The 22029-nt window shown below is 42.8% G+C and overlaps 11 protein-coding genes across 15 annotated transcripts in view; 4 read left to right on the top strand and 7 right to left on the bottom strand.

Annotated features, from left to right (window-relative positions):
• The window catches only part of LOC126561942 (endophilin-A), a 163222-nt gene that overhangs the window by 68916 nt on the left and 72277 nt on the right, over positions 1 to 22029 (bottom strand). The window lies entirely within an intron of this gene.
• On the top strand, positions 92 to 1590 carry LOC126562210 (proteasomal ubiquitin receptor ADRM1 homolog). Its single transcript, XM_050218654.1, has 2 exons — positions 92 to 640; positions 736 to 1590. Exons 1-2 carry the CDS (start codon positions 93 to 95, stop codon positions 1577 to 1579), a joined length of 1392 nt encoding a protein of 463 aa, XP_050074611.1. The 5' UTR covers position 92; the 3' UTR covers positions 1580 to 1590.
• Positions 2298 to 3415, bottom strand: LOC126560713 (uncharacterized). The gene is made up of 2 exons (XM_050216669.1): positions 2671 to 3415; positions 2298 to 2588 (listed from the first exon to the last, which is right to left on the bottom strand). Exons 1-2 carry the CDS (start codon positions 3400 to 3402, stop codon positions 2298 to 2300), a joined length of 1023 nt encoding a protein of 340 aa, XP_050072626.1. The 5' UTR covers positions 3403 to 3415.
• On the bottom strand, positions 3509 to 3950 carry LOC126563370 (vacuolar ATPase assembly integral membrane protein VMA21 homolog). The gene is made up of 2 exons (XM_050220005.1): positions 3898 to 3950; positions 3509 to 3790 (listed from the first exon to the last, which is right to left on the bottom strand). The coding sequence occupies exons 1-2, from the start codon at positions 3937 to 3939 to the stop codon at positions 3509 to 3511; spliced, it is 324 nt and encodes a 107-aa protein (XP_050075962.1). The 5' UTR covers positions 3940 to 3950.
• On the top strand, positions 4408 to 5769 carry LOC126562368 (F-box/WD repeat-containing protein 4-like). Its single transcript, XM_050218845.1, has 2 exons — positions 4408 to 5225; positions 5349 to 5769. Exons 1-2 carry the CDS (start codon positions 4408 to 4410, stop codon positions 5767 to 5769), a joined length of 1239 nt encoding a protein of 412 aa, XP_050074802.1.
• Positions 8161 to 9522, top strand: LOC126560712 (F-box/WD repeat-containing protein 4-like; the record flags this gene model as incomplete). Its single annotated transcript, XM_050216668.1, has 2 exons — positions 8161 to 8978; positions 9102 to 9522. Coding segments are annotated over exons 1-2 (1239 nt in total), but the record flags the coding sequence as incomplete, so codon positions are not given.
• Positions 9540 to 10803, bottom strand: LOC126562410 (vacuolar protein-sorting-associated protein 36). Its single transcript, XM_050218920.1, has 2 exons — positions 10708 to 10803; positions 9540 to 10637 (listed from the first exon to the last, which is right to left on the bottom strand). Exons 1-2 carry the CDS (start codon positions 10801 to 10803, stop codon positions 9540 to 9542), a joined length of 1194 nt encoding a protein of 397 aa, XP_050074877.1.
• LOC126562307 (caspase Dronc) lies at positions 11982 to 13569 on the bottom strand. Its single transcript, XM_050218767.1, has 4 exons — positions 13383 to 13569; positions 12741 to 13301; positions 12452 to 12675; positions 11982 to 12382 (listed from the first exon to the last, which is right to left on the bottom strand). Exons 1-4 carry the CDS (start codon positions 13512 to 13514, stop codon positions 12007 to 12009), a joined length of 1293 nt encoding a protein of 430 aa, XP_050074724.1. The 5' UTR covers positions 13515 to 13569; the 3' UTR covers positions 11982 to 12006.
• Positions 13960 to 15535, top strand: LOC126563652 (uncharacterized). The gene is made up of 6 exons (XM_050220297.1): positions 13960 to 14112; positions 14192 to 14321; positions 14385 to 14563; positions 14650 to 15023; positions 15103 to 15294; positions 15382 to 15535. Exons 1-6 carry the CDS (start codon positions 13960 to 13962, stop codon positions 15533 to 15535), a joined length of 1182 nt encoding a protein of 393 aa, XP_050076254.1.
• Positions 16476 to 17199, bottom strand: LOC126563468 (tRNA (guanine-N(7)-)-methyltransferase). The gene has a single exon (XM_050220113.1). The coding sequence runs from the start codon at positions 17194 to 17196 to the stop codon at positions 16489 to 16491; it is 708 nt and encodes a 235-aa protein (XP_050076070.1). The 5' UTR covers positions 17197 to 17199; the 3' UTR covers positions 16476 to 16488.
• Positions 17691 to 22023, bottom strand: LOC126563521 (condensin-2 complex subunit D3). The gene is made up of 7 exons (XM_050220166.1): positions 19961 to 22023; positions 19715 to 19865; positions 19211 to 19622; positions 18954 to 19140; positions 18596 to 18884; positions 18129 to 18530; positions 17691 to 18059 (listed from the first exon to the last, which is right to left on the bottom strand). Exons 1-7 carry the CDS (start codon positions 22021 to 22023, stop codon positions 17721 to 17723), a joined length of 3843 nt encoding a protein of 1280 aa, XP_050076123.1. The 3' UTR covers positions 17691 to 17720.

The raw sequence follows: 22029 nt of genomic DNA, 5'->3' as shown, positions 1-22029 counted from the left end.
ACTGAATGACGATGCTCAATCAGTGCACAGAAATCATCTTGTAACTTCGACCTAGTTTTTAAAAAAAAATTTCTCGAAAATATAGCAACAACATGAGTGGACCAATATTCGGAAGCAGTAGTGCGCTGGGTGGTAGTTCCGGTGGGAATCGACATCTAGTCGAATTCCGTGCGGGGCGTATGAATATGGTAAACAAGATGGTTCATGCGGACAACCGAAAGGGATTGGTGTACGTGTATCAGGCGGAAGATGGTTTAATACACTTCTGTTGGAAGGATCGCACCTCCGGAACTGTCGAGGACGATCTAATTTTGTTCCCGGACGATTGCGAGTTCAAGAAGCTCGATTATGTAAAGAATGGTCGGGTTTACGTGTTGAAATTCAAGTCTTCCAGCCGCAGACTGTTCTTCTGGATGCAGGAACCGAAAACAGATCGGGACGATGAATGGTGCCGTCGTATTAACGAAGTGATCAACAATCCTCCGTCGGGCAATAGCATCGGTTCCGGCGGAAGAAGCAGTGGCAATGATAATGGCGATTTGCAGTACATGTTAAACAACATGTCGCAACAACAGATAATGCAGCTGTTCGGTGGTGTTGGACAAATGGGGGGGTTGAGCAGTCTCCTAGGCTCCATGACGTAAGTAGATTTCAGTTCGGTTGTTGTTGTTAGAACTTTTCAATCAAATAAATACTCTTGTTTTTTTTCCCTCTTTTCCTCATGCTCCTTTAAAGCCGCTCAAACTCGGGCAATTCGAGCAGCCGAACTAGTGCAGCGACTCCGTCAAACCGTAGTAGTAGCACCATTTCAGCGAGCAATAATGGAAACGGTGGTAGCACCACAACGCCAACCACAACCGTGAATGCACCATCTACACCTCGAGCGCCGAAGAAAACTGGCGGCAATACGACGAAACCCACCACTGGTTCGGGCGCATCTACTGCTAGCTCACCGATGAGTACCCCGGTCGGACGAAATGCAGCTGGTACCGCTGGCAACGCAAACGCTGACGGAGGATCAAGAATTTTGCTCTCAGACCTGCAAAATTATCTATCCGGTATAAGTGCGACAGGTGTGGATGGAACCGGCTCGAGGCAAAACATCGATCTGGCATCCGCCGTTAACTCGCAAACGTTGGCGTCAATCATTTCGGACCAGGAAAAGGTGGACGCGCTGGTCGCACACCTACCTCAGCTGGAAGGTGACGAGAACAAGAAAGAACAATTGAAGGAAACCATTTCCTCGCCCCAATTTCAGCAAGCCCTTTCCATGTTCTCCAATGCGCTGCAGTCCGGCCAGCTCGGTCCGGTGGTTTCACAGTTTCAGCTAAACGCGGAAGCTGTCGCAGCAGCCAACGCTGGGGACTTGGAACAGTTTGTGAAAGCGCTGGAAAATAGCGAAAAATCGCCCGCCGATGCATCGTCAGGCACGGCCAGCAGCAAGCAATCGGCCGGATCTGGTGCGACCAGTGCCGTCGCTGCCGGCACCGAACCGTCGAAATCGTCCGAGGTGACGAAGGAGGAGAACGGGCACGGTAAAACGCAAAAGAAAGACCAGGACGATGAAATGGCTGGATAGGATACAGAACACGGCAAGCTGTCCAATACAATCAGGGCTTCAGTAGCACACCCTCTACCACCACCACACACATAACTGCATTGCAAGAGGCTTTAGTATGAGTATGTGCCTCTTTTTGTCTTTTTCATGTTTTAACCTTTCTGCCTCGGCTATTCCTTACTGTAATCACGAATAAAGGGTTATCCAAAAAAGCTTACACGTTGCAGATAACATTTTGACCTGGTACGAAACATGCGGTGGCGCTTTGACTTATCCGACTGCCCTGGACAGTCTTTTCGGTGTGCCTTGAGACAGTATCCTAAGCTAAGACACCTGTTGTTCCATTTGCTTGTTAACGATTGTGCGTCTTTACTCCCTTCCGATGAGCCTTCAAGTTTATCTTCCAGTTTCGTCCGCTTGCCCATTGACCATATGTAAGTTTGTCATTGGCACTGTTAAAATTTGAATTCCATAGGTTGCGGAAATCTGTTGCAAGAGTTGCACAAAAACAAGTTTGGTGGACGTGATAAGACGCAAGCAAAATAAGACAGTTCACAAATCAGATTGTGATACTTTGCCTTCGATATTTCAAATTGTTTATAAAGAACAACTTCTCTAGTGTTGTATAGTGCTGCCAAAGATTAAGTCTACCGTTGTCAGCCAGCTTATTGGGTGCTAAGTTGTCAGTAGCGCCAGAGCTTTATTATTTATCGCTTTCCATTGTTTCACCTCCCGTGGGTCATTCAATCGATTGCTCACACTCCGTTACATTGATCAACTCCACATCAATTCCTAGCTTTGACGGTTGGATTGCTTCAATTGCTTCCGGACCCTTGTTCCGCAAGTCCGCCAAACTGTTGATGAAATCCGGATTGTTGGACAGGCTCTGCGTGTAGCTGATGCAGCTTTTGTAGAACGGTTCCAACATAATCTCGTGTATGAAAAGATCCTGCAGGGGTAGCAAAAATACTGCATTTTTCCCCGACTCCCTCTTTGCTGCATCGTTTAACGGGCGTACATTGAAATCGATCTGTAAAATATCGATCACATTAGTATGTCATATCTTCCTGTGTGTGTCCTTTGTGTCCTTCCAGCACTAAAATTCAACCTACAGTAGTATTGAAGAATTTGTCCGGCAAATTTAGGTAGCTCTGTACACATTGTTGCAGAGACACCGTGTCGTCTACCACACGCCCCGCATTTTTACTGATGGCAATGTGAGCGACCATAACGTCGAAACATTTCCCCAACGGTACACCAAACTTGTGGCGCAGAGTGTCCCCAATCAACCGGCCGTTGTACAACACGCGTCTGTAACGATCGCTGACCAGTAGTTCGCGCAATTCATTCGTGATGTTCATCCATTTGATGTCGAAAATGTAGATAGAGTCCAGCGTGGCGATCGTTAGCAGGGATGATGATTTCGAATGCCGTCCATGTTCGATGCATTCCATCGCTATGCCGAAATGGTGTTGCTTCTTGAGGAATCGAATCGTATCGTGGTATTTTGCGTCGGTTTGATGAATAAACACATAGTTGTTGATCTGTTCCAGTGTACTGTTGAGGTTGTCAAGCGTAAGCTGCTTGGACTTGACAACGCCACTATCCGATGGGGAGCTCGATTGCAGCGTCGTTCGACTATCAGTAGAGGCAACCTGAATGTTCCGTATTTCGGAGTTGTAGTATGTTTGCACGCCATAGTTTTTCTTCGTACTAGTGTCACGCACATCAGACAATCTTATGAACGACTGATCGGACGCCACGTGCGACACCTTCCCCAGTAAACATTCATCCTCCAGCTCGAGCAAAATGGTTTGTCCGATTTCTAAATCTATCTTGTTCATGATTCTTGTCGTCTAGTTCTAACGCGCCACGCTACAAAATCGGCTTACGCTCACTGGAAACTTTGGAATGATTTCAGTCTTTGGCGCACTCCCGGGAAACAACAGCTTAGTCTTCTTTTTGGGACACCTTTTCACCCCGGCTGCCGGGAGATTCGGGCGTATCGTTGCTAACCGCGAAGTAGGCTTTGTAGATAAAGAGAAACAGGGCCACGTGCAGCGCAACCACTGCACTCACCGCCGAATAGATGTTGCTCGTAACACTGGACAGCTGCAGTAGCCCATCGAACAGAAAATGCTTGGAGGTGAAAAATGTCAGCACTGGTAGCACAATGATTAGAATGCAGTACAGGAACACGGTCTTGAAGGTACGGTACTCGGCACGTTGCTCCTGTTTGTTGAAACGGGAGAAGAAGAGAATACAATAGGAATAAGCTGAAAATCGTGTAGCCATCTTTGAAAGGTATCTGCTATTTTTCTTCCCCAGCAGTACCGTACCGCTTTCGAGATGGTGGTTCTATTCAGCTTGGACTTAGACATCACTGTGTGTAGTACTGGGAAGGCTTTCTTTTCTGTTCACGCCGTGTATGTACGCCAGAGTTGATGCAAGTTTCCGGGGAAAACGGGCTGAACAAAAATAATGCTGAACCACAGTTGACAAATAGATACTCGTGACCAAAACCCGACGAGGCTCCTACACACCTGTGGCGGAGACTTTCAATCTAGCTTTACGTTTCACTTTTTGTTAGGTTAAATGGCAAAAACCGCAGTCGTTTACTTACAACGCACGATAAATGCTGGAAACTTACATTAAACCGAAATAATATTTTTATTTGATTTTCATGAACCAGGAATATTGCACCACATGAAAGTATGGCCACCGGTGTGCAATGGGCCCAGAGTGAGCTCAATGACAGCTGCCGGACGGTAGAAGGAAAACAAAAACAACAAACGGAAATGTAAACATTGCAATCCAAATTTTCTTCTTTCGCACCCTTCTGGCTCAGTATGCCAATTGAAAGCGATCCAAATATTAGCACCTCCTGCAGGCAGCTCTGTGATCTGGACGAATATTCCCTGGAGCACGTGTTTCTGTTTCTGGGTGTAGCGGATCTAGATCGATGCGTGTTAGTTTGCAAAAAGTTCCAGCACATTATCCAAAGATTCGTTTTTCCCAAAAAATGTATGCGTGCCCTAGTTGGCGGCTCGCCTTGCGGGGCCGCCCTAAGTCTCTATGCGTTTACGCATCGAAAGCGGGTCAAGCTGGACGAAAATTGGCGCTACGGACGGTACGAGGAGCGGTCGTACTTTAAACACAACGTGATGTACATCTCGCAACTAGCTATCGACCGGGATTGGCTTTACATCACGCATCGTGGCCGTTTGCAGGCACACAGAAGGACCAAAAATCGACAAATGCTCGATACCAGCAGCCACTGGGTGATGGGCAATGATCGCGATTCGGACATTACGAGTTTGGTAAAAATGGGGGACCATTTTTTAATGGGTCGGATGAACGGAGAAATTGTGCTGTATGATCCGACCACAACAAGATCGTACTCACAAACCGTTACAAACGACATTATCAAGGCGGTTGATTTCAACACGAATATTTATGCGGTAACCACGAAAAATGATTCAACGTACATCCTAAACCGATCTCCATTGGAACTGGAACAGCTATGGATGCGTAGCGAGGAAATGTTGACGCAATCCTTTGTTTATCCCCAAGCATATGAGACAATAAAGCTAAATAGAAATCACCTGGCGGCAGGAAAATTTCATTGTAGCAAAAAGCAGGCACTACAGTTAATCGATTTGTACAGGTTAGTTAGAAGTAATAGCGCATGTGCAAGCTAATAACTAACCGGGATTGCATTGTTATTTCTTTTTTTACACTGACACTTTTTGTACAATAAGTTAACGGTTTTCATTACTTGTCGTTGCAGCTGTACAATGATACAATTGAATTCACCCTCAATGGCTGTTTACGATGTGCTGTGGATGGATGAACACTGTATCCTGTCGGGCAATTTTGACACTACTATGCGGTTGATCGATACACGCACCGGTGGCGATGAGGCCTGCTGGACAGATCCGTACAATGCATCAGTTTACTGTCTTTGTTACAATGGCACGTACGCCGTGCACTGTGGGATGAAATACCACCACCGCTCCAACCTGTACGACTTGCGTGTGCCAAACCGTTGTGTACAGATGTATTTTCCCTCGAAAAAACATAATCACTACTCGCCGGTGTACAGAATTGCGGCAGATTGTAGCCAACTGTTCCTTATTACCGATCATAATCTGCGAATACTTAACTTCGATGCTGACTGGGCTGCCACAAAGGACTATGCCGCGATTTAGGGAATTTGTTTAGCAGTGAATAAATTTGTTCGGATAAAACCGTAAACCCTCGATTGACTCATCACGGCATAGCTGACCGAAACCTTCCGCCGTTAATAGGCGCTCTCGAGCCAATAGCAACGATATACACTCCAGGCGGGCTAGTTCATCCGGGCTCGTGGACACATTCTGCTCGACCAGCTCTATTGTTCTCTCCAATACTAGGACATCGCCGTTTGGAAACTCGCGAAGTTTAATCGGTCCCATTAGCAGTCTGCGCGCTTCGAGCAAATTTTCCGGCGAGAGTAACTCCAAACCACGGGCCCGATGTTTACGGCCTGATGTTTACGCGACAGTAAACATCGGCCAGGGACATCATTCATCCCGCCTCTGGGATGGGATCTAGCAGCATCTCGCATAGTTTTTGTTGCTGAGCGTACTATCGAACAGGCCTCGCGAAGGAATGGCCTCCTAGCACGAGAGTATCGCCGGCAGCAGCAAAATATAAAATTGTGCAGGAATCTGCCCGAGCAAGGTCTTGCACCAAGTTTATCTCCAAGTAGTGTTCCAACCTTCCCGCTAGTACCAAATACCAAATAATTTGGGGAACCTATGCCACAGAATGGGAAGATCTGATGACGAGACAGTTCGGATGTGGGCAGAAAGCCTGGCGTTAGAAACAACCGTGCTGTGTGCGCGAGGAAAGCGTATCGAAATGAAAGATAACCTCCTCGTGTGAGCTATTGATTGAATCTACTCTATTATCTACAACCTTATATAGCCTAACATACCTTATATAGCAAAGTTTCTAATACCTAGTTGTCTCCTTTTTTTTCTTACTATTGCTTCCCATACGAACACAGGATTCTAGAGGTTATGAATGTACCTAGATTTGTTAATGGCAATTGCATCCTGCATCCTACCAAAACATTCATTAATATCGAAGCATTAATGTTGGATATTTCCAACCGTTATGACGATACTTTCGGTTATTACATTTTTCATTCATACCCGCTTCCCGGAGAATCCTACTTGTTCTTGCGCTTACATGAATGAATCCTTTTGTTACCTGTTTAATTGCCGTCTTAGTTTTGGAATAAACCCGAACCCGCTTGGTTCGGTGTTATTTTGCTATGTTTTATGGTTCCACCCTTATTTTATGACCGACGCGCTTGTATCCAGTCTCGTGTATCGCGCCTTGTTATCCTCATATGTTTATTTGGGCACCGATAACGATCCTTCCACAAGTTACAGGTAATGATGCGAATATTTTCAAACAGATCCGTTGCACGCGCAACAGATAAACTACCAACAGAGGATCAATTTATTAAATGCTGGAACAGAAAAAAAATGGCATAAAAAATAATCAAGTTCATAAAAGAAAATAGAATAACATTCTAAAAAAAATGATAATTTAAAATCAATTAATTTTATCTGAAGAAAATTAATTTCGGAAGGCTGAAGGTGCTGTCGGTTTCAAATCTCACGTGTTAATGATTCTTTATTTACAGTGCCGTTATTTTGGCGAATGTTGAACTGTCACCGTGACAGCTGTCAAGATCTATATAGATCATGAGAGTAAGTGGCTAAGGTTTATAATTTTCAACTATTTACAATAACAATAATTATTAAAAAAAAAACAACATCAAAGCCACAATAAAAGAAAAAAACACTACAGAAAAAATCCAAAGAAAAAAAACATACAACGGTCAAATCAAAACAATAACATAAACATAGCTTACAACTACAAGGTATACACAGACAGCATAACGCTCGGGAAAAATCAATGCAAGAAAGGTTCTGTAAGCTTTCCTAGAAGCTGACTACAGATGAGCAGTAAAGTTAAGCTAACTAGAAAAGATAAGAACATATGGCCATAAGTAGCCGGTCCTGATAGCTTTAAGGGGATCGTGTTTAACAATCACGGAATAGTACCGGACGGCCCAGGAAGATGGACTCTTGTACCGAACCGGGATATATCCTCGCATAGAAGTAGAAGAAGCTTTTCAAAGAAACTCTTATAGTTATTTGAATTACAAACCACATATGTAGAGAATCTAAGGAGTGAAACACGCATCAAAATATCATAGAATCAAAACACATATATAAATAGTCCATCAGATACATATAAAAAAAGAGAAAACAAAAACCCAAAAAAACATACATTCAAAAAATAATAATAAGGTACACCCCCTCCTAAACAGAACCTCTCCAAGACAGTAGACAAAACGACATAGAAACCAAGACGTTTGCATAAACACAAAGACATAACGAACACAGAAAAACAAGAGATATGGACATGCGGTCCTCCCTTTTAACGCTGTACAGTATGCCTCTGAGTATGGTCCAACACAGATCCATAGGAAGCTACAATCTGTACACCAAGGAAGAAGAAGAAGAAGAAGGCCCAGTATGCCGAGTGAAAGCGATCCAAATATTAGCACCTCTTGCAGGCAGCTCTGTGATCTGGACGAATATTCCCTGGAGCACGTGTTTCTGTTTCTGGGTGTAGCGGATCTAGATCGATGCGTGTTAGTTTGCAAAAAGTTCCAGCACATTATCCAAAGATTCGTTTTTCCCAAAAAATGTATGCGTGCCTTAGTTGGCGGCTCGCCTTGCGGGACCGCCCTAAGTCTCTATGCGTTTACGCATCGAAAGCGGGTCAAGCTGGATGAAAATTGGCGCTACGGACGGTACGAAACGTGGTCGTACTTTAAACACTACGAGGTGTACATCTCGCAACTAGTAATCGACCGGGACTGGCTTTACATCACGCATCGTGGCCGTTTGCAGGCACACAGAAGGACCAAAAATCGAGAAATGCTCGATACCAGCAGCCACTGGGTGATGGGCAATGATCGCGATTCGGACATTACGAGTTTGGTAAAAATGGGGGACCATTTTTTAATGGGTCGGAAGAACGGACAAATTGTGCTGTATGATCCGACCACAACAAGATCGTACTCACAAACCGTTACAAACGACATTATCAAGGCGGTTGATTTCAACACGAATATTTATGCGGTAACCACGATAAATGACTCAACGTATATCCTAAACCGATCTCCACTGGAACTGGAACAGTTATCGTTGCGTAGCGAGGAAATGTTGACGCAATCCTTTGTTTATCCCCAAGCATATGAGACAATAAAGCTAAATAGAAATCACCTGGCGGCAGGAAAATTTCATTGTAGCAAAAAGCAGGCACTACAGTTAATCGATTTGTACAGGTTAGTTAGAAGTAATAGCGCATGTGCAAGCTAATAACTAACCGGGATTGCATTGTTGTTTCTCTTTTTACACTGACACTTTTTGTACAATAAGTTAACGGTTTTCATTACTTGTCGTTGCAGCTGTACAACGATACAATTGAATTCACCCTCAACGGCTGTTTACGATGTGCTGTGGATGGACGAACACTGTATCCTGTCGGGCAATTATAACTCTATGCGGCTGGTCGATACACGCACCGGTGGCGATGAGGCCTGCTGGACAGATCCGGACGATGCATCAGTCTACTGTCTTTGTTACAATGGCAAGTACGCCGTGCACTGTGGGATGAATTACCACCTCCGCTCCAACCTGTACGACTTGCGTGTGCCAAATCGTTGTGTACAGATGTACTTTCCCTCGAAAAATCATTATCACTACTCGCCGGTGCACAGAATCGCGGCAGATTGTAGCCAACTGTTCCTTATAACCGATCATCATCTGCGAATACTTAACTTCGATGCTGACAGGGCTGCCACAAAGGACTATTCCGCGATTAAGGGAATTTGGAGGGAATTGATTCAGCAGAGAATAAATTTGTTCGGATAAAACCGTAAACCCTCGATTGACTCATCACGGCATAGCTGACCGAAACCTTCCGCCGTTAGTAGGCGCTCCCGAGCCAATAGCAACGATATACACTCCAGGCGGGCTAGTTCATCCGGGCTCATGGACACATTCTGCTCGACCAGCTCTACAGTTCTCTCCGATACTAGGACATCGTCGTGCGTGTCCAGCTGCAACACCATAGCTCCACTAGGAAACTCGCGAAGTTTAATCGGTCCCATTAGCAGTCTGCACGCCTCGAGCAAATCTTCCGGCGAGAGTAACTCCAAACCACGGGCCCGATTTACGCGACAGTAAACATCGGCCAGGGACATCATTCCTCCCGCCTCTGTGATGGGATCTAGCAGCATCTCGCATAGTTGTCGCGAAAGTTTCAGGAAGTATTCCGAATTGCTGCGCGTTCCGTCACGCGTCACCGGGTCGTCAATACCGAGGCTCAATAGATACGACTTAAAGCGCACTGTCTCATCTTCCGATATCTCACCCTGGCGTTCGCGTATCTTTGCGCTAACGGCATTTGTTATGGCCACCATATCTTTCGCCATGCCCATCAACTTGCCCAGGTCCTTGAACGCGAGATTGATGTTGGCATCTGTTTGCTTTTGCTTTTCTGCCAAATTACGTTCGATGCCTATTATTCCGATGCGCAGCTGCCGATGGCTTCTGTCTATACTGGTTCCTGCTGTCAGTACATCTGCTTCACTGGATGGTGTTCCGGCTGCCTCATTCGTCACAGCCCAAACACGGGCGGCAAGGGTAGAATGAAGTGCCTGAACGAACGCGGCATCAACTCCATTACGGCCAGACAGCTTTACAAAGGTGGAGCAACTGTGATCCATAGGTCCCGGTTTCTTGTCCGTTGCTATATCTCGTAGGCGTAAAATGATGCGTTTCTTTCGACCGAACAGCATGGAACTGGCCTCCTCTTCGTCTACCGATGTTACGTATCGCAGTTTCAGATCCAAACAATTGCCTCCACGGGCTATTTCTCCATTACGTCCCCACAACAACCGGTGGCTAGTCAGCACTATCTCGCCATCTTCGTAATTTGTCTACAGTTTGCACAAAAGGAAAAGATTTTGCATCACTCTCGGAATCGTTTAACTCGCCATATATAGTTACTTTTTCATCTCCGTCATACAGCTTAATACTACGATCTTTCGCCACAAAGGATTCGTTTTCCGAAAGACGTGCCTGGCAATACTCAAAACGGTTCATTTTCCGGTTCTGGCGCAGAAAACCTTCCACTACCATGAGAATGATTTTTGTTTTTGCAAATGTTTACATATGTGAATCCCTTCAGAAACGTTCAGTAAATTGGGTCAATGTGACAGATATGTCAAATTTGGCAAGCAAATACGTGTACACGGTACTCTATATCTAAAATGCATTATGTACTTTTCTCATTTGTTTTCGCATACTACTACATAATGTTGCTACTAATATTTGCGGAATATTTAGACCACACCGACATTTTTTTAATGTAATGTTTTGTTTAAATGTATGCAATGTATGCATTTTAATCCTCAAATGTTATGGATACGGTTATATAGATAAAATAATAATATGAAGAGCCAGAAAAACTTACATTCAAACATCACCAACGCAGCAAACCCTTTGCGATTTTGGTCTACTACAGAAGTCGTCTGTGTCTCTGACGATCGGCCAATCTAGTAGATTTAAGCAATGGATCTTGAAGCTTCATAAGCATTCTTTTGGATATGAATCCATCATTGTGCATCGTTGCCAGCTCAACATACAGCACATATTTGTGAGTGACTGGTAGTTTGAAATATCTCCATTTACGAAATCATCGATCATAACCATCGATAATTGATTGACAACGATGAGCCTGTCATTATCTCTCTATTCCACGCATACGCCTTCCAACATCATTTTTAGTACCTTCCTTATGAAATTTATTAATCACTTAAGCCATTCAAACTTCCTTTAGCCAATTGGCAGACACAATATCAATTTTGTTCTCAGTATTCGCTTGCTTGCTTGTAGCTGATTAAACGTCATATTTATTTAGTACGTGAAATACTGCAACATCTTTATTGCTGCTTCAACTGTACATGTTACGGAGCTTTATGGAAAAGGATAAATGGTGTTTATCACACCATATTTTCTTTTTGCCAAATAACTTTTATTGAAATGGAAATTACTCGAAAAGATGCCATCACTGTACTGATCTTGGTTATGTATAGTAAAAGTAGTTCATAGTATAGTAGGATAATATTATCCTTGTCTTACTTCCTAATACCACTACGTTTCTTGGCAGCAGATACCAAAATTATTATTCGAAAATTCATTCACTGAACATTTAAGGCACTAGTATATATTTAAAGAAAACATACAAAAAAAGAAGATGGTATGAGTAGATTCACATAATCCATCTTCATATAAATTAACTTACAATTACAATTCTGAAGGATGCTCATAATAGCCTGGGTTTAAGTACAGTTGCTTGAAAAATCCTCGCTGTTCCGTACAGATGGTTTGCAACGCGGCCGTCTCTGTACGGTAAGTGGCCGCATATTCACCTACCAGCTTCATTAGGATCTCTACGTCCGTGTCGTGTGCATGTTCTGACCAGATTTTGCACATACTTTCGACAAACCACGACCCGGTGTTGGTATCACGATGGGCGGCAAACCCAGGCACAGTTGCGTAGCACACGAGCATGTCGCAATAAGTAGCAATATTGGATGGTAATGGTTTTCTCGAATCAATCATACCATCGCGCTCCGTGTTTGTTGATAAACGATATAATCCTAAATCGGATTGAACCCCGCTGCAACAGGAGAGTACAGATACGTTAGACCCGTTCTCTTTATTTTTTTAATTAGTGACCACCACTTACCGGCAAATAGAAATGAAGAACAGTTTCGGTTTGCGTACCAATTTGGTGCAGTTCACCGTATTGAACTCAGTCAACAAATCTTCGACACGTAGGATCGAATTATCATGCAGGAAAATGTAGTCGCTTCCTTTCCGGTGGTCACCATGCGAGAGAATGTAAAAGGCAAAGCAATCGCAGGACAAGTGTTCTGAATCTTTCAACTGTACCAACAATTCTTTTAAATCCTAAAAGTACGAACAAAGAATAAGTATAATTTAAATCCCCTTAAACGCTGCAAAGCAATACTCACAGCCATGGTAATGTCCTCGTAGTAAAACACAATGAATCCCAGTTGCTGGAATATGGAAATCAAGTTCCTTCCATCGATATCTGCCCCGTTGCGTTTGGGATGCACATCTTTCAAAAACGTAATCACATTCACAATAAATGCAACGCCTCGATTACGACTTTTCATCGGATATGCTAGCACTTTCGGGTGGGTTTCTGATGGCCCGGCGGAAAGTTTAACAGAGAAAGTCGTTGGCAGTATGTCTGGATAAACTTCCAGCATGCATTTGCTCTCCTCGACCAGTGCGCTAGACGCGATATTGCTCATTTTGCCATCCTCAACATCACCCGGACCGCGGAATGAGTACGCTTTGGGGGCAACGTTGCAGCTCACGGATCGTACACGCTGCGGATTGTGTGTGGAATGCATTTGATGGTCGTTTGACGAAGGCTTCAGTATAGAATACGCTTTGGGAAACATCTGCTGACAAATGTTCAACAACGTATCGAATGCCTTAGGACCGCGTTTGGTGATTTTCTCAAACAACTTTTTGTGTCTGGTTATTTCATCTTGAGCCATACTCTGTTGGGAAAACGAACGCATACGGTAAGGTAAGGTAAAACAACAAAGCAGGTGCGCTACCAACATTCAGGTGTGACTCACCTCAATCCGAGACGCCATTGTCTGCGATAGCATATTTCGTTGTATACATTCCGAACGCAATGCATTGTAGTTGGTGTTGTTCACAAGCTTTTCCAAATTGGTGTTTATTATGTATCGATCCTTGTTGTTCATCGTGCAGCAGTTTAACAAGCTTTATTTTCACGCAAAATATGACGATTCCAGAACGCGTCCTTTTCTAGTCCCACTGAAAATTCTGTAAACAACAAAGGCACTGTGGGAAGCTATTGGTCCAGCACACGTGACTTAGGTTTACATTAGCTCGTATTTATTGTTTTTCAACCAGCTAATGATCAATACAAGTAAATGAATTAAAAATAATGTTGTTCGTTAGTAAATTTGCATTTTGTTCGAATTTACTTTATTTTCCACGTAAAATAATCAAATTTATTTCATTTTTATTTATTCCGATGATAGTGCGCTACCTCTCTTCTAATAGCTTTGCCAGCTGTCATTGGAACTATCATTGTGTAACGGACATTTGTTTAAATACATTGTTTTGCTTGCTAGTTTAGTTGTGTTTGCTTGCTGCTGTGTAGAGAACGCAAATTGTAGTAAAATGAGTAACGCTGTATTTATTGACGATTGGAATAGTATAATACCGTTCAAAATCAAAGCAATAGATTTGGAAAAACCTACCGAACAGTTTGTATACAAAGCGATTCTTAATTTTTTCAAGCTCTTGCACTACGATGTTTCCAGCTACGAAAATGTAAGTCAGTAAACTGTGTGTACTGTTCGTTCGATATCGCTGTTTTATCACCGCTGATATTACTTTTTGCTTATTTCAGATGTACAACGAATCGATCGAAACACTTACGGCAAAACGGGTGGAACTGGTAGCCAGAATAAACTACATCTACCAGCTATGCTCAGATTCTAAGCAAACTTCATTCTTTTACATTGACCTCGTAAAACCAAGTAAGATCAATGGTGTATCTCGAAAATCTCAAACTTTATTACAGTAAGATTTGCCTTTTGCAGCGGGTAAGAAAATTGTACATCTTTTAAAAATACTCCTAAACTACCTGTTCTACATAAACATGGTCAAAGAGACTGTGCTGGAAAAGGCTAAAAGCTGTGTCGAAAATTATTACGAGCTAAATACCCAACTAAACCAGGAACAAATAACGAAGGAAGAAAACAAAATTCGAGCAAACAATGTAAGTAGATACAGGTGGTCACACTTTACATTTCGAAGCGTAACATTCAGCGTAACAATTTCAATGCGCTTTGTTGTTATTAATAGATCAATCGTCATATCGATGACTTCAAAAATCAGCTTCCCCAATTGAAGCAACATATTGAAGCACTTGAGCAACGCAAACATGCACTGCAGGAAAATATCGCCACATTGAAAACGAACGACCAGGACCTGGCAGATAGAATTATAAAGCTTAAAATTGAACATTCGGAACTAACCGACCATATAGTAGCAGACGAGGAGGCCATCGCTATGCGAGATATACAAAGCTCGCTGGAAAAGGAAATTGAAGCCCTTGTCGATACGGAAAAGCAACTACAGAAAACGTACGAAATCCATGTTGCGTCTATCAATGAAATCCGACCGTGTAATGCGTTGCTGGAGAAGATGCTACAATTAGAATTCGATGATTCATGCAAGTGAGTTATCTATATATTTTATACATTGCCTTTATACTCTCATACGCTGATTCCATTATGTGCTTACATTCTTGTGTAGAAATTTACGAAACGAACTAGCTGAGCTGAATGCTTTGTACGAAAAGTTACGAAAACAACAGAACAATTTGATGAACATTTCGGACAACTTAGAGAAAAGCTGCAAGGACATCGATGCTATTATTGAAGAGAAAACTCAAGAACTGGATGTACGCAGAAAAGTGTTAGCAAAAAGTGACAGAAAAACCGATAAGTAAGTATTGTGCTGCAACAGTAGCTAGTAGCAGGCGAATCCGTACATACACGATTTTATACATGCCCCACTCCACACTCATTGCAGTAAACATCTGGAGAAGGACAAACATCTAAAAGCATTGCAGGAAACTAATACAATATTGGAACAAATACTGGCAATTCAAAGACTCGAAGTGCAGAGGATCATTGATGCAACTAGTAAATCTCTAGAGATTATGAAGCACAATCTGCTGCAATAATGCATTAAGCCACAACTTTGCTGGACAGGTACGAACACACACAATAGGAATCACAGTCTACCGTAATTAGTCGGCAACAGAGGATCATTCATCTGTACAACGTAAAACTACTTGTGAACGGATATTTTGTCTCCCTTCTGCATCATAAACTTTTGAGGTCTTGGACCGCCGTTTCTGTCAATGCAAGGAATAAACTTATGAAAATGAATGGACAATTTACCAAATCGTAAGATAAGACACAGGAGTGTCTTTAGTCCTCTTTTATTTCTGTTGTTTTTCGATGACTGTTTGTAGCTCGTATCACCTGTGTCCTGCAATCGTTCTCGTCCCTCGTATCTATTTGTTAATAAGAATAATTAAAAAAAACAAAATAATTTAAATATATCAATAAAACATCCATTTCTTTTGAAGGTACTTTCATTACCAGTCAAGTGTCTTAGCGAGGCAAAAAGTCAACAATCTGATAACAAGATAAAGATTTTTCGTTGCTGAGGTTCGGTTTTGATGTGAATGCTAATCATAAGCCGTGATTGTCAGTTGAAAATAAATTTCAATTGAAGTAAAGTTTGCCCACGGTGAAGTAAATGGGGCTGGTCTTCATATGGTAGGACCGGGGTTCTCCCAATAGGTCCCAATAGTCCCAATCCCCTTCGGAACTGATGATAGTACTGGATGTAACGAAAAGCTTCTGGTGTTATTTGTCCCACTTTTGTGAATTAAACTTTTCATTATCACTCTCACCGCTACTGTCCATCGAATTCGTAAATCGCTTTACGTAAATTTGAAAACCCAACTTAGGATTGTCTAGGATGCCTGTCATTGTCCTGGTCTTGATTCGAATTCTCTTAAAGACGTTAGCATGGATTACTTTAAAACCTTACACAAGACGTAAGAAATTCTCTTTATTAAACTTATTACACTCCAATGACGAACTACAATCGGATAACGATTAATCATACCCTAGAAAATATTGCCATAAACTTGTCCCCACTCATACGGGTTACTTTTTGGCCCTCTTCACTGCTGTCCAAAAGCTTAGGTGCTAGTATGTCTTGCTGAGCCTCAGCATCTGGCAAACGCTGGAAGCACGGATGCTCCTCGATGTGCTTGCACATCCATTCGTGCAGCTCGCGTACATCGGTTACGGTGTATATCTTGCCACCGGGCCGCAACACGTACGCGTACTCGCTCAGCAACGTCGAATTGATGATACGCCATTTGTGCTTCGCTTTTTTAAAGTGTGGATCCGGGTAAAGGAAGAACAGCTTCTCTAGCTGATATTTGCGGAAATAGTTCGGCAAATACTTCATAGCGTTGGTCCGTATACAAGCGATATTCTCGTACTTTCCCTTGTGCCGCTGTCGAAGGGCTTTGATGCGATCCATTACGTAATCGGACACCTTCACTCGAATCTCCATACCGAGTGCCAACTTGTCTGGATACGTTTCCCCCAGCGTAACCAGAAATCCGCCATATCCGCACCCAATGTCTGCAAATTCAACACACCGTTCGTTGATATTGGGATACAGCTCACCCCAATTGCTCAGTTCTGGCCGGGGTGGGTACTCGAAGCTATGATCGGCAATTGGGTTTGAGTGGGCCCGTTGCCGATAGAAGCGCTTTTGTGGCAGTTTCACGTCCTTGTCGAAAGAGTCCTCCATGGTAGCCACTGTACGGGAGGTGAAGCCTTCTTTCCCACAAAAACAGAATCACCAATGTGTTGAAGTTGCAATGAGTCAAGGTCAAGCAGAATTGTTTCATTAGTACAATTAAATGCTCTACTTGCGATAGTCGCATAAAAATCAGTGCTCCAACTTACGATTTACATGCAGCACCGGTATCTCGTGTTGTATTTCGCGTTGTTGTTTTGATCGCTGGTTTCATGTCAATGCGACGCAATTTCACATGCATTGAGCTATACTGGCTAATTGAATACTGTGGGCAAAACCATCGTTTGATCTGAATTTGAAAGTAACAGTTCTACCAGTTAGAAAATTCATTGTTCAAAGCCCATTACGGAGGTGAACGATATCCGACAGGTAAAACTGAACTCGCTCTGGTACTCGGGCATCTTCTCATCACTTACCCTAACTTTTGTTGTCATTTGTTCATAAAAACCCAAACGGTCAAATGTCGGACAAAGTTATCATGTTTATTGTCAATATTTACCAGCACGTAGCAATACTTAATCATCTTCCAAATCCAGTAAATCGTCGCCAATTTCATCTTCCTCGTCACTTTCACCTGTACTTTCCTCGTCTGATTTCGTTTTACCAGACGATTTTCTGCTTTGTTTTCGCTTACTATCTTTTGTACTATCGATGAGCTTGAGCAATGAACGCCAAAAGTTCATTGGTTTTGCAAATTCTACCAACGAACGAAAGTTCCCCGCAATAGCCAGTGCCAGCTCTTCCAACCGCTTATCCACCAGTTCCATTTGCTGTGGTTCTAGCTTTTCAACGTATTTGCGAACTTCCTGCTGAAAGCTGTAGTATACCGCTATCATTTTTTCCACAATCGTTGTCTGCAATAGCAAATGCAATGAATTAGAGCTACACAAGACCAAGCATAGCAGTAGTACCCCTTCATTTACCATTTCAGACTCGCTCTGTGTTTGTGCGGCTTTGAGTCGAGATCTTTTTGCCGATGGTCCTTCATTTCCATCGGCATTCGTATCGTCTTCATTGCTCGTTGCACCTTTGGACAGTTTGGCTTTATCGCGGCTCCTCACCCCACACATGCATTTAAACACGTAGATTAAATCAATGAGTGTACCGACACCCTGGGAACACTCGACGTATCGGCCTTTCGATAGTTGTTGATGGATTTTGTTCACATTCTTTAGTAACTTCAGCAAGCTCATATCGTCTATATTATCTACAAAGAAATCATAAATGGCACAACGCTTCTGGAGCGATTTTGGATCACTTCCAGCCAAATCGCATTCTTGATTGTCAATTTCCGACGCCGGAAACATATCGCTTTCTGCATATTTCTGTTCGTAATTGAAAGTGTAATGAAGGAATACATTCGAAAAGTAAATTTAGACAGTTAACTTACCAAATAGTTGTTAAACACGTACACACATTCCAGAAGGGATACTTTCAGTAGTTTCTCATTTTTTGAATTTACGTATAGCTGTATAACGTAGAACGCTTGTGCGGCAATGTGGTCATCCTCGTCAATGATCAATTTCAGAATGTTCAACAGTACGGTGCCACGCATCTTGACATAATCTTGCAAGATCAGCTCATTAAGATTGTTCAACGCAACACTCCGCACAGCCAAGTATGGGGAGCTAAGCTGTCCGATTACGGTTGAGATCGATGAATCCACGAGAGATGTGTGCCTGCCAAAATATGATCGAATTGTTAAATTAATCCTGCATATGAGATGTGACAAACAGACGCAACTATACCTTTTGCACAGATCGGCAAACGCCGTTATAAGCGTACATAAAATACTTTGATGAATGGTTTTAAATTTTAATATCCTGTTAAAGTCCGCAATCACCGTCGACGCCAGCGATCCATCACGAAGCCCAAATCTTGCAAGCACTATTATGGTAACGTTTATTTTACGCGTCTGATTGCTTTGCACTAACACTGGAAAGAGAATGGCACAAGGATACACATACAAAGAATGTCTTCCGGCTGGTAAGATTAGTGTGCTTACGAAATTTTTCGTCGGCAGCAATGTGAGCTAAATATTTTAACAGTATATTCAGTATGTTAATATCAGGTCTGTCGTTCAAGTCAGTTGCCGCTTCCGCGTACACCAGCAAGCTTATTAAGTAACGTTCGTTAGCCACGTAAGCACTTTCATAGTGCGAATGAAAGTGTAACAAGTATTCCGCGCTGCTATCACGTATCCCTGCAATCCACGTTTCATCAATTTCTCCATCCGCTTTTTTCTTTATCATGCAGCACAGACTGTATATGTCGGTTACAAGCGATATGTTTGTACTACCAGTGCGCAGTAAATCGGTCAAGATTTTAAACAGTTGATTTAAACCAGGCCTTGTAAAGTCAGACAGCCAGGATTTTATCACGGATAGTATGTACTGCAGACATATTGGAGAATTGTACTGCAAAAGTAAGCAATAACAGCGAGTAAAATATCGATTTGTCTCCACGTCAATAGAAGTTAGCGTAAGCAATTTGGTTTTTGTTTACTTACCGTATCTTGTTGCAGTATATCGTTCATCGTTTTTATGACCAGATCCGGATTTTTCGATTTCATTTTGTTTGCTATAATCGACAGTATAATCCAAGCTTCGCTACAGTTCACTGTAAAGATGTGTGACTCTATGATGCTAAGGTTTTTAGCCCTACAGTTAAAAAAAAAACAAGAAAACAAAAGAAAAATTGCATTAATCTACTCGCGCTGCAGTATTTATCTTCACTCGTGTTTGACAATATTTACGTTAAAATAGATTTCTGTATCCAAGAATCAACGGCCGATTTGAGAACATTTATTTTCCCTATCACCAGTATGGAGCGCACGATCATCCACGGTGTAAACACTTTGCGAGAAGATGAATCTTCGTACCGGCAAATATTATCGAACACATTCGTTTTTAGGCTCTCCATAGCCGATTCCTTCAACTTTTGGTCAACATCGTCGAGGAAAAAGAGCAGACATTTGGACCACAGTTTGATCAGCGGTAAATAGTTTGGATAGAGCGTAATCAGCTTGTTGAGCACATTCAACGTGGTACGGCGCATCAGCATGACTGGATCTTTAGCCAGCTTCGTAATAATGTGATCGAATATTGGTTCATCGATACGGTTTCTGTTCAGTTCTAAAATGCACTCTAAACAGGGCAGTGCAACGCGTCTTATCGCAAACGTGGGCGATAGCATCCCGTCGTAGATCGTGTTCGGGAGCGATTTTAAAATCTCGTCGATCGTTTCTATCCCAGCCACATCGGATGTCAGCTTTTGACTCGTCGTGGAAGACTTGGTAACAGCTATCGTGTTGTCACCACTGGATGATGATGCCTCATTTGCAAAGGTCGATGGATGATGTGCAAAGCTGAGTGCTGCTCTGGAAATGCCTAGCTCGAGCTCAGCTGTTCGGAAAAGCTCTTCGACATCGTTCATCTGAAGGTAGTTTTTCTCATCTTCATCTGCATTGGCGGAGTAGAACGCATCGTGAAATATTTGCTTCATTGTTTTGTTACCGTTTTGGAGGATTTTTAGCAAACATTGAAATGCCTTCAGCTTTATCCTGTTGTTCTTTTCCAGCAGCTTGTTGTGCAGTAATTTAATCAACTCGATTTCTCGCGGAACATTCGATATCTCTGATCTAAATAACTCCCAATCGACGCTACAGTCGACCATTGCCAGCTTCGATATCATTTCAACAACATTTGTCCGAGTACTTGCATCTGCATGCGCCTCTATTTGTTTAAGGTAGCTGATGATGGAAATGTTACATTTTCGATACATAACAAGCTCATACCGTACAGCTGCATCCAGCAGTATGGCATAGTCATCCGGTCTCGAGAACACTTTAGGCGGATTTGTTAGCACGGATTTGATGAAATTGGACAACACTCCACATGTATCAGCAGGGTTTTGCTCGAGCAGTCGCAAGAAAACGTTATTCACGTGAAAGGCCGAAGTCACGTTTTTATATTCCGACGTGTAGAATATAGCTGTTTTATTCAAAATCATGCTAATGGTCGTGGAGCACTGATTGTGATCGTCATGCTCTGGCAGACAAATCATGGCTAGCGTTGTGAATATGTTTTCCGCCATTTGTGCCGCATCTGGGCGGTTTTGTGCATGCTTTATGCAATAGATAAGCAGTTGCTTGAAAGATTCTACCAATTTGTGCTTTGAAGATTCACAGTTCTTCAATGTCATGCAACGAAGTAAAAGTTGCAAATCTTCCAGGATGGATATGTAATCTACCATAAGACGACTGACGTCGTTCGCTGACTTCATTCTACCATGAGATCCGGCATCCGGCTTACCGGGGTCGTACAGTCGATTGATTAGCTTAAACACGTCTAAACATTTAGCAAAAACGAGTTCATCGAACACCGTCGTTTGCTTCTGTCCCGGTGTGCTTAACAAAACGATGTACAATCTTGCCGAGCAAATGGCAAGGTTCCGATGGGTCACATTCGTTGGGTGCAGCTCTGCGAGACAAATCATTGCGTAGATGAAGCACAGGAAATGTTCAATGTTCAACTTTTTCGATAAATATTGCCAATTATCATACTGATCGTATAAGCCGGCAGTGCGGCGAATATTTTCCACCTCTCGAATCATATCGCGCATCAAATCAAGCAACGCTGAATCGTGTATTGCGCGCTTCACCATGGGAATGTTACACAGATCCGGCTTGGAAGCTTCAGACACAGATTCTCCGTTTTCCACCACATCGAACATCGCGTCAATGTGGTCCATCGACACCGAGCCATCGAAATATTCCGGTAGCTGATTTAGTAACAAATGAACGTGCGTTGGAGCCATTTTCCA

The sequence above is a fragment of the Anopheles maculipalpis genome, chromosome 3RL, assembly GCF_943734695.1.
Source record: "Anopheles maculipalpis chromosome 3RL, idAnoMacuDA_375_x, whole genome shotgun sequence".
In the NCBI taxonomy this organism is placed as follows: domain Eukaryota; kingdom Metazoa; phylum Arthropoda; class Insecta; order Diptera; family Culicidae; genus Anopheles; species Anopheles maculipalpis.
The sequence above is the reverse complement of the archived record's forward strand: the minus strand, read 5'-3'. Positions and strand labels throughout refer to the sequence as shown.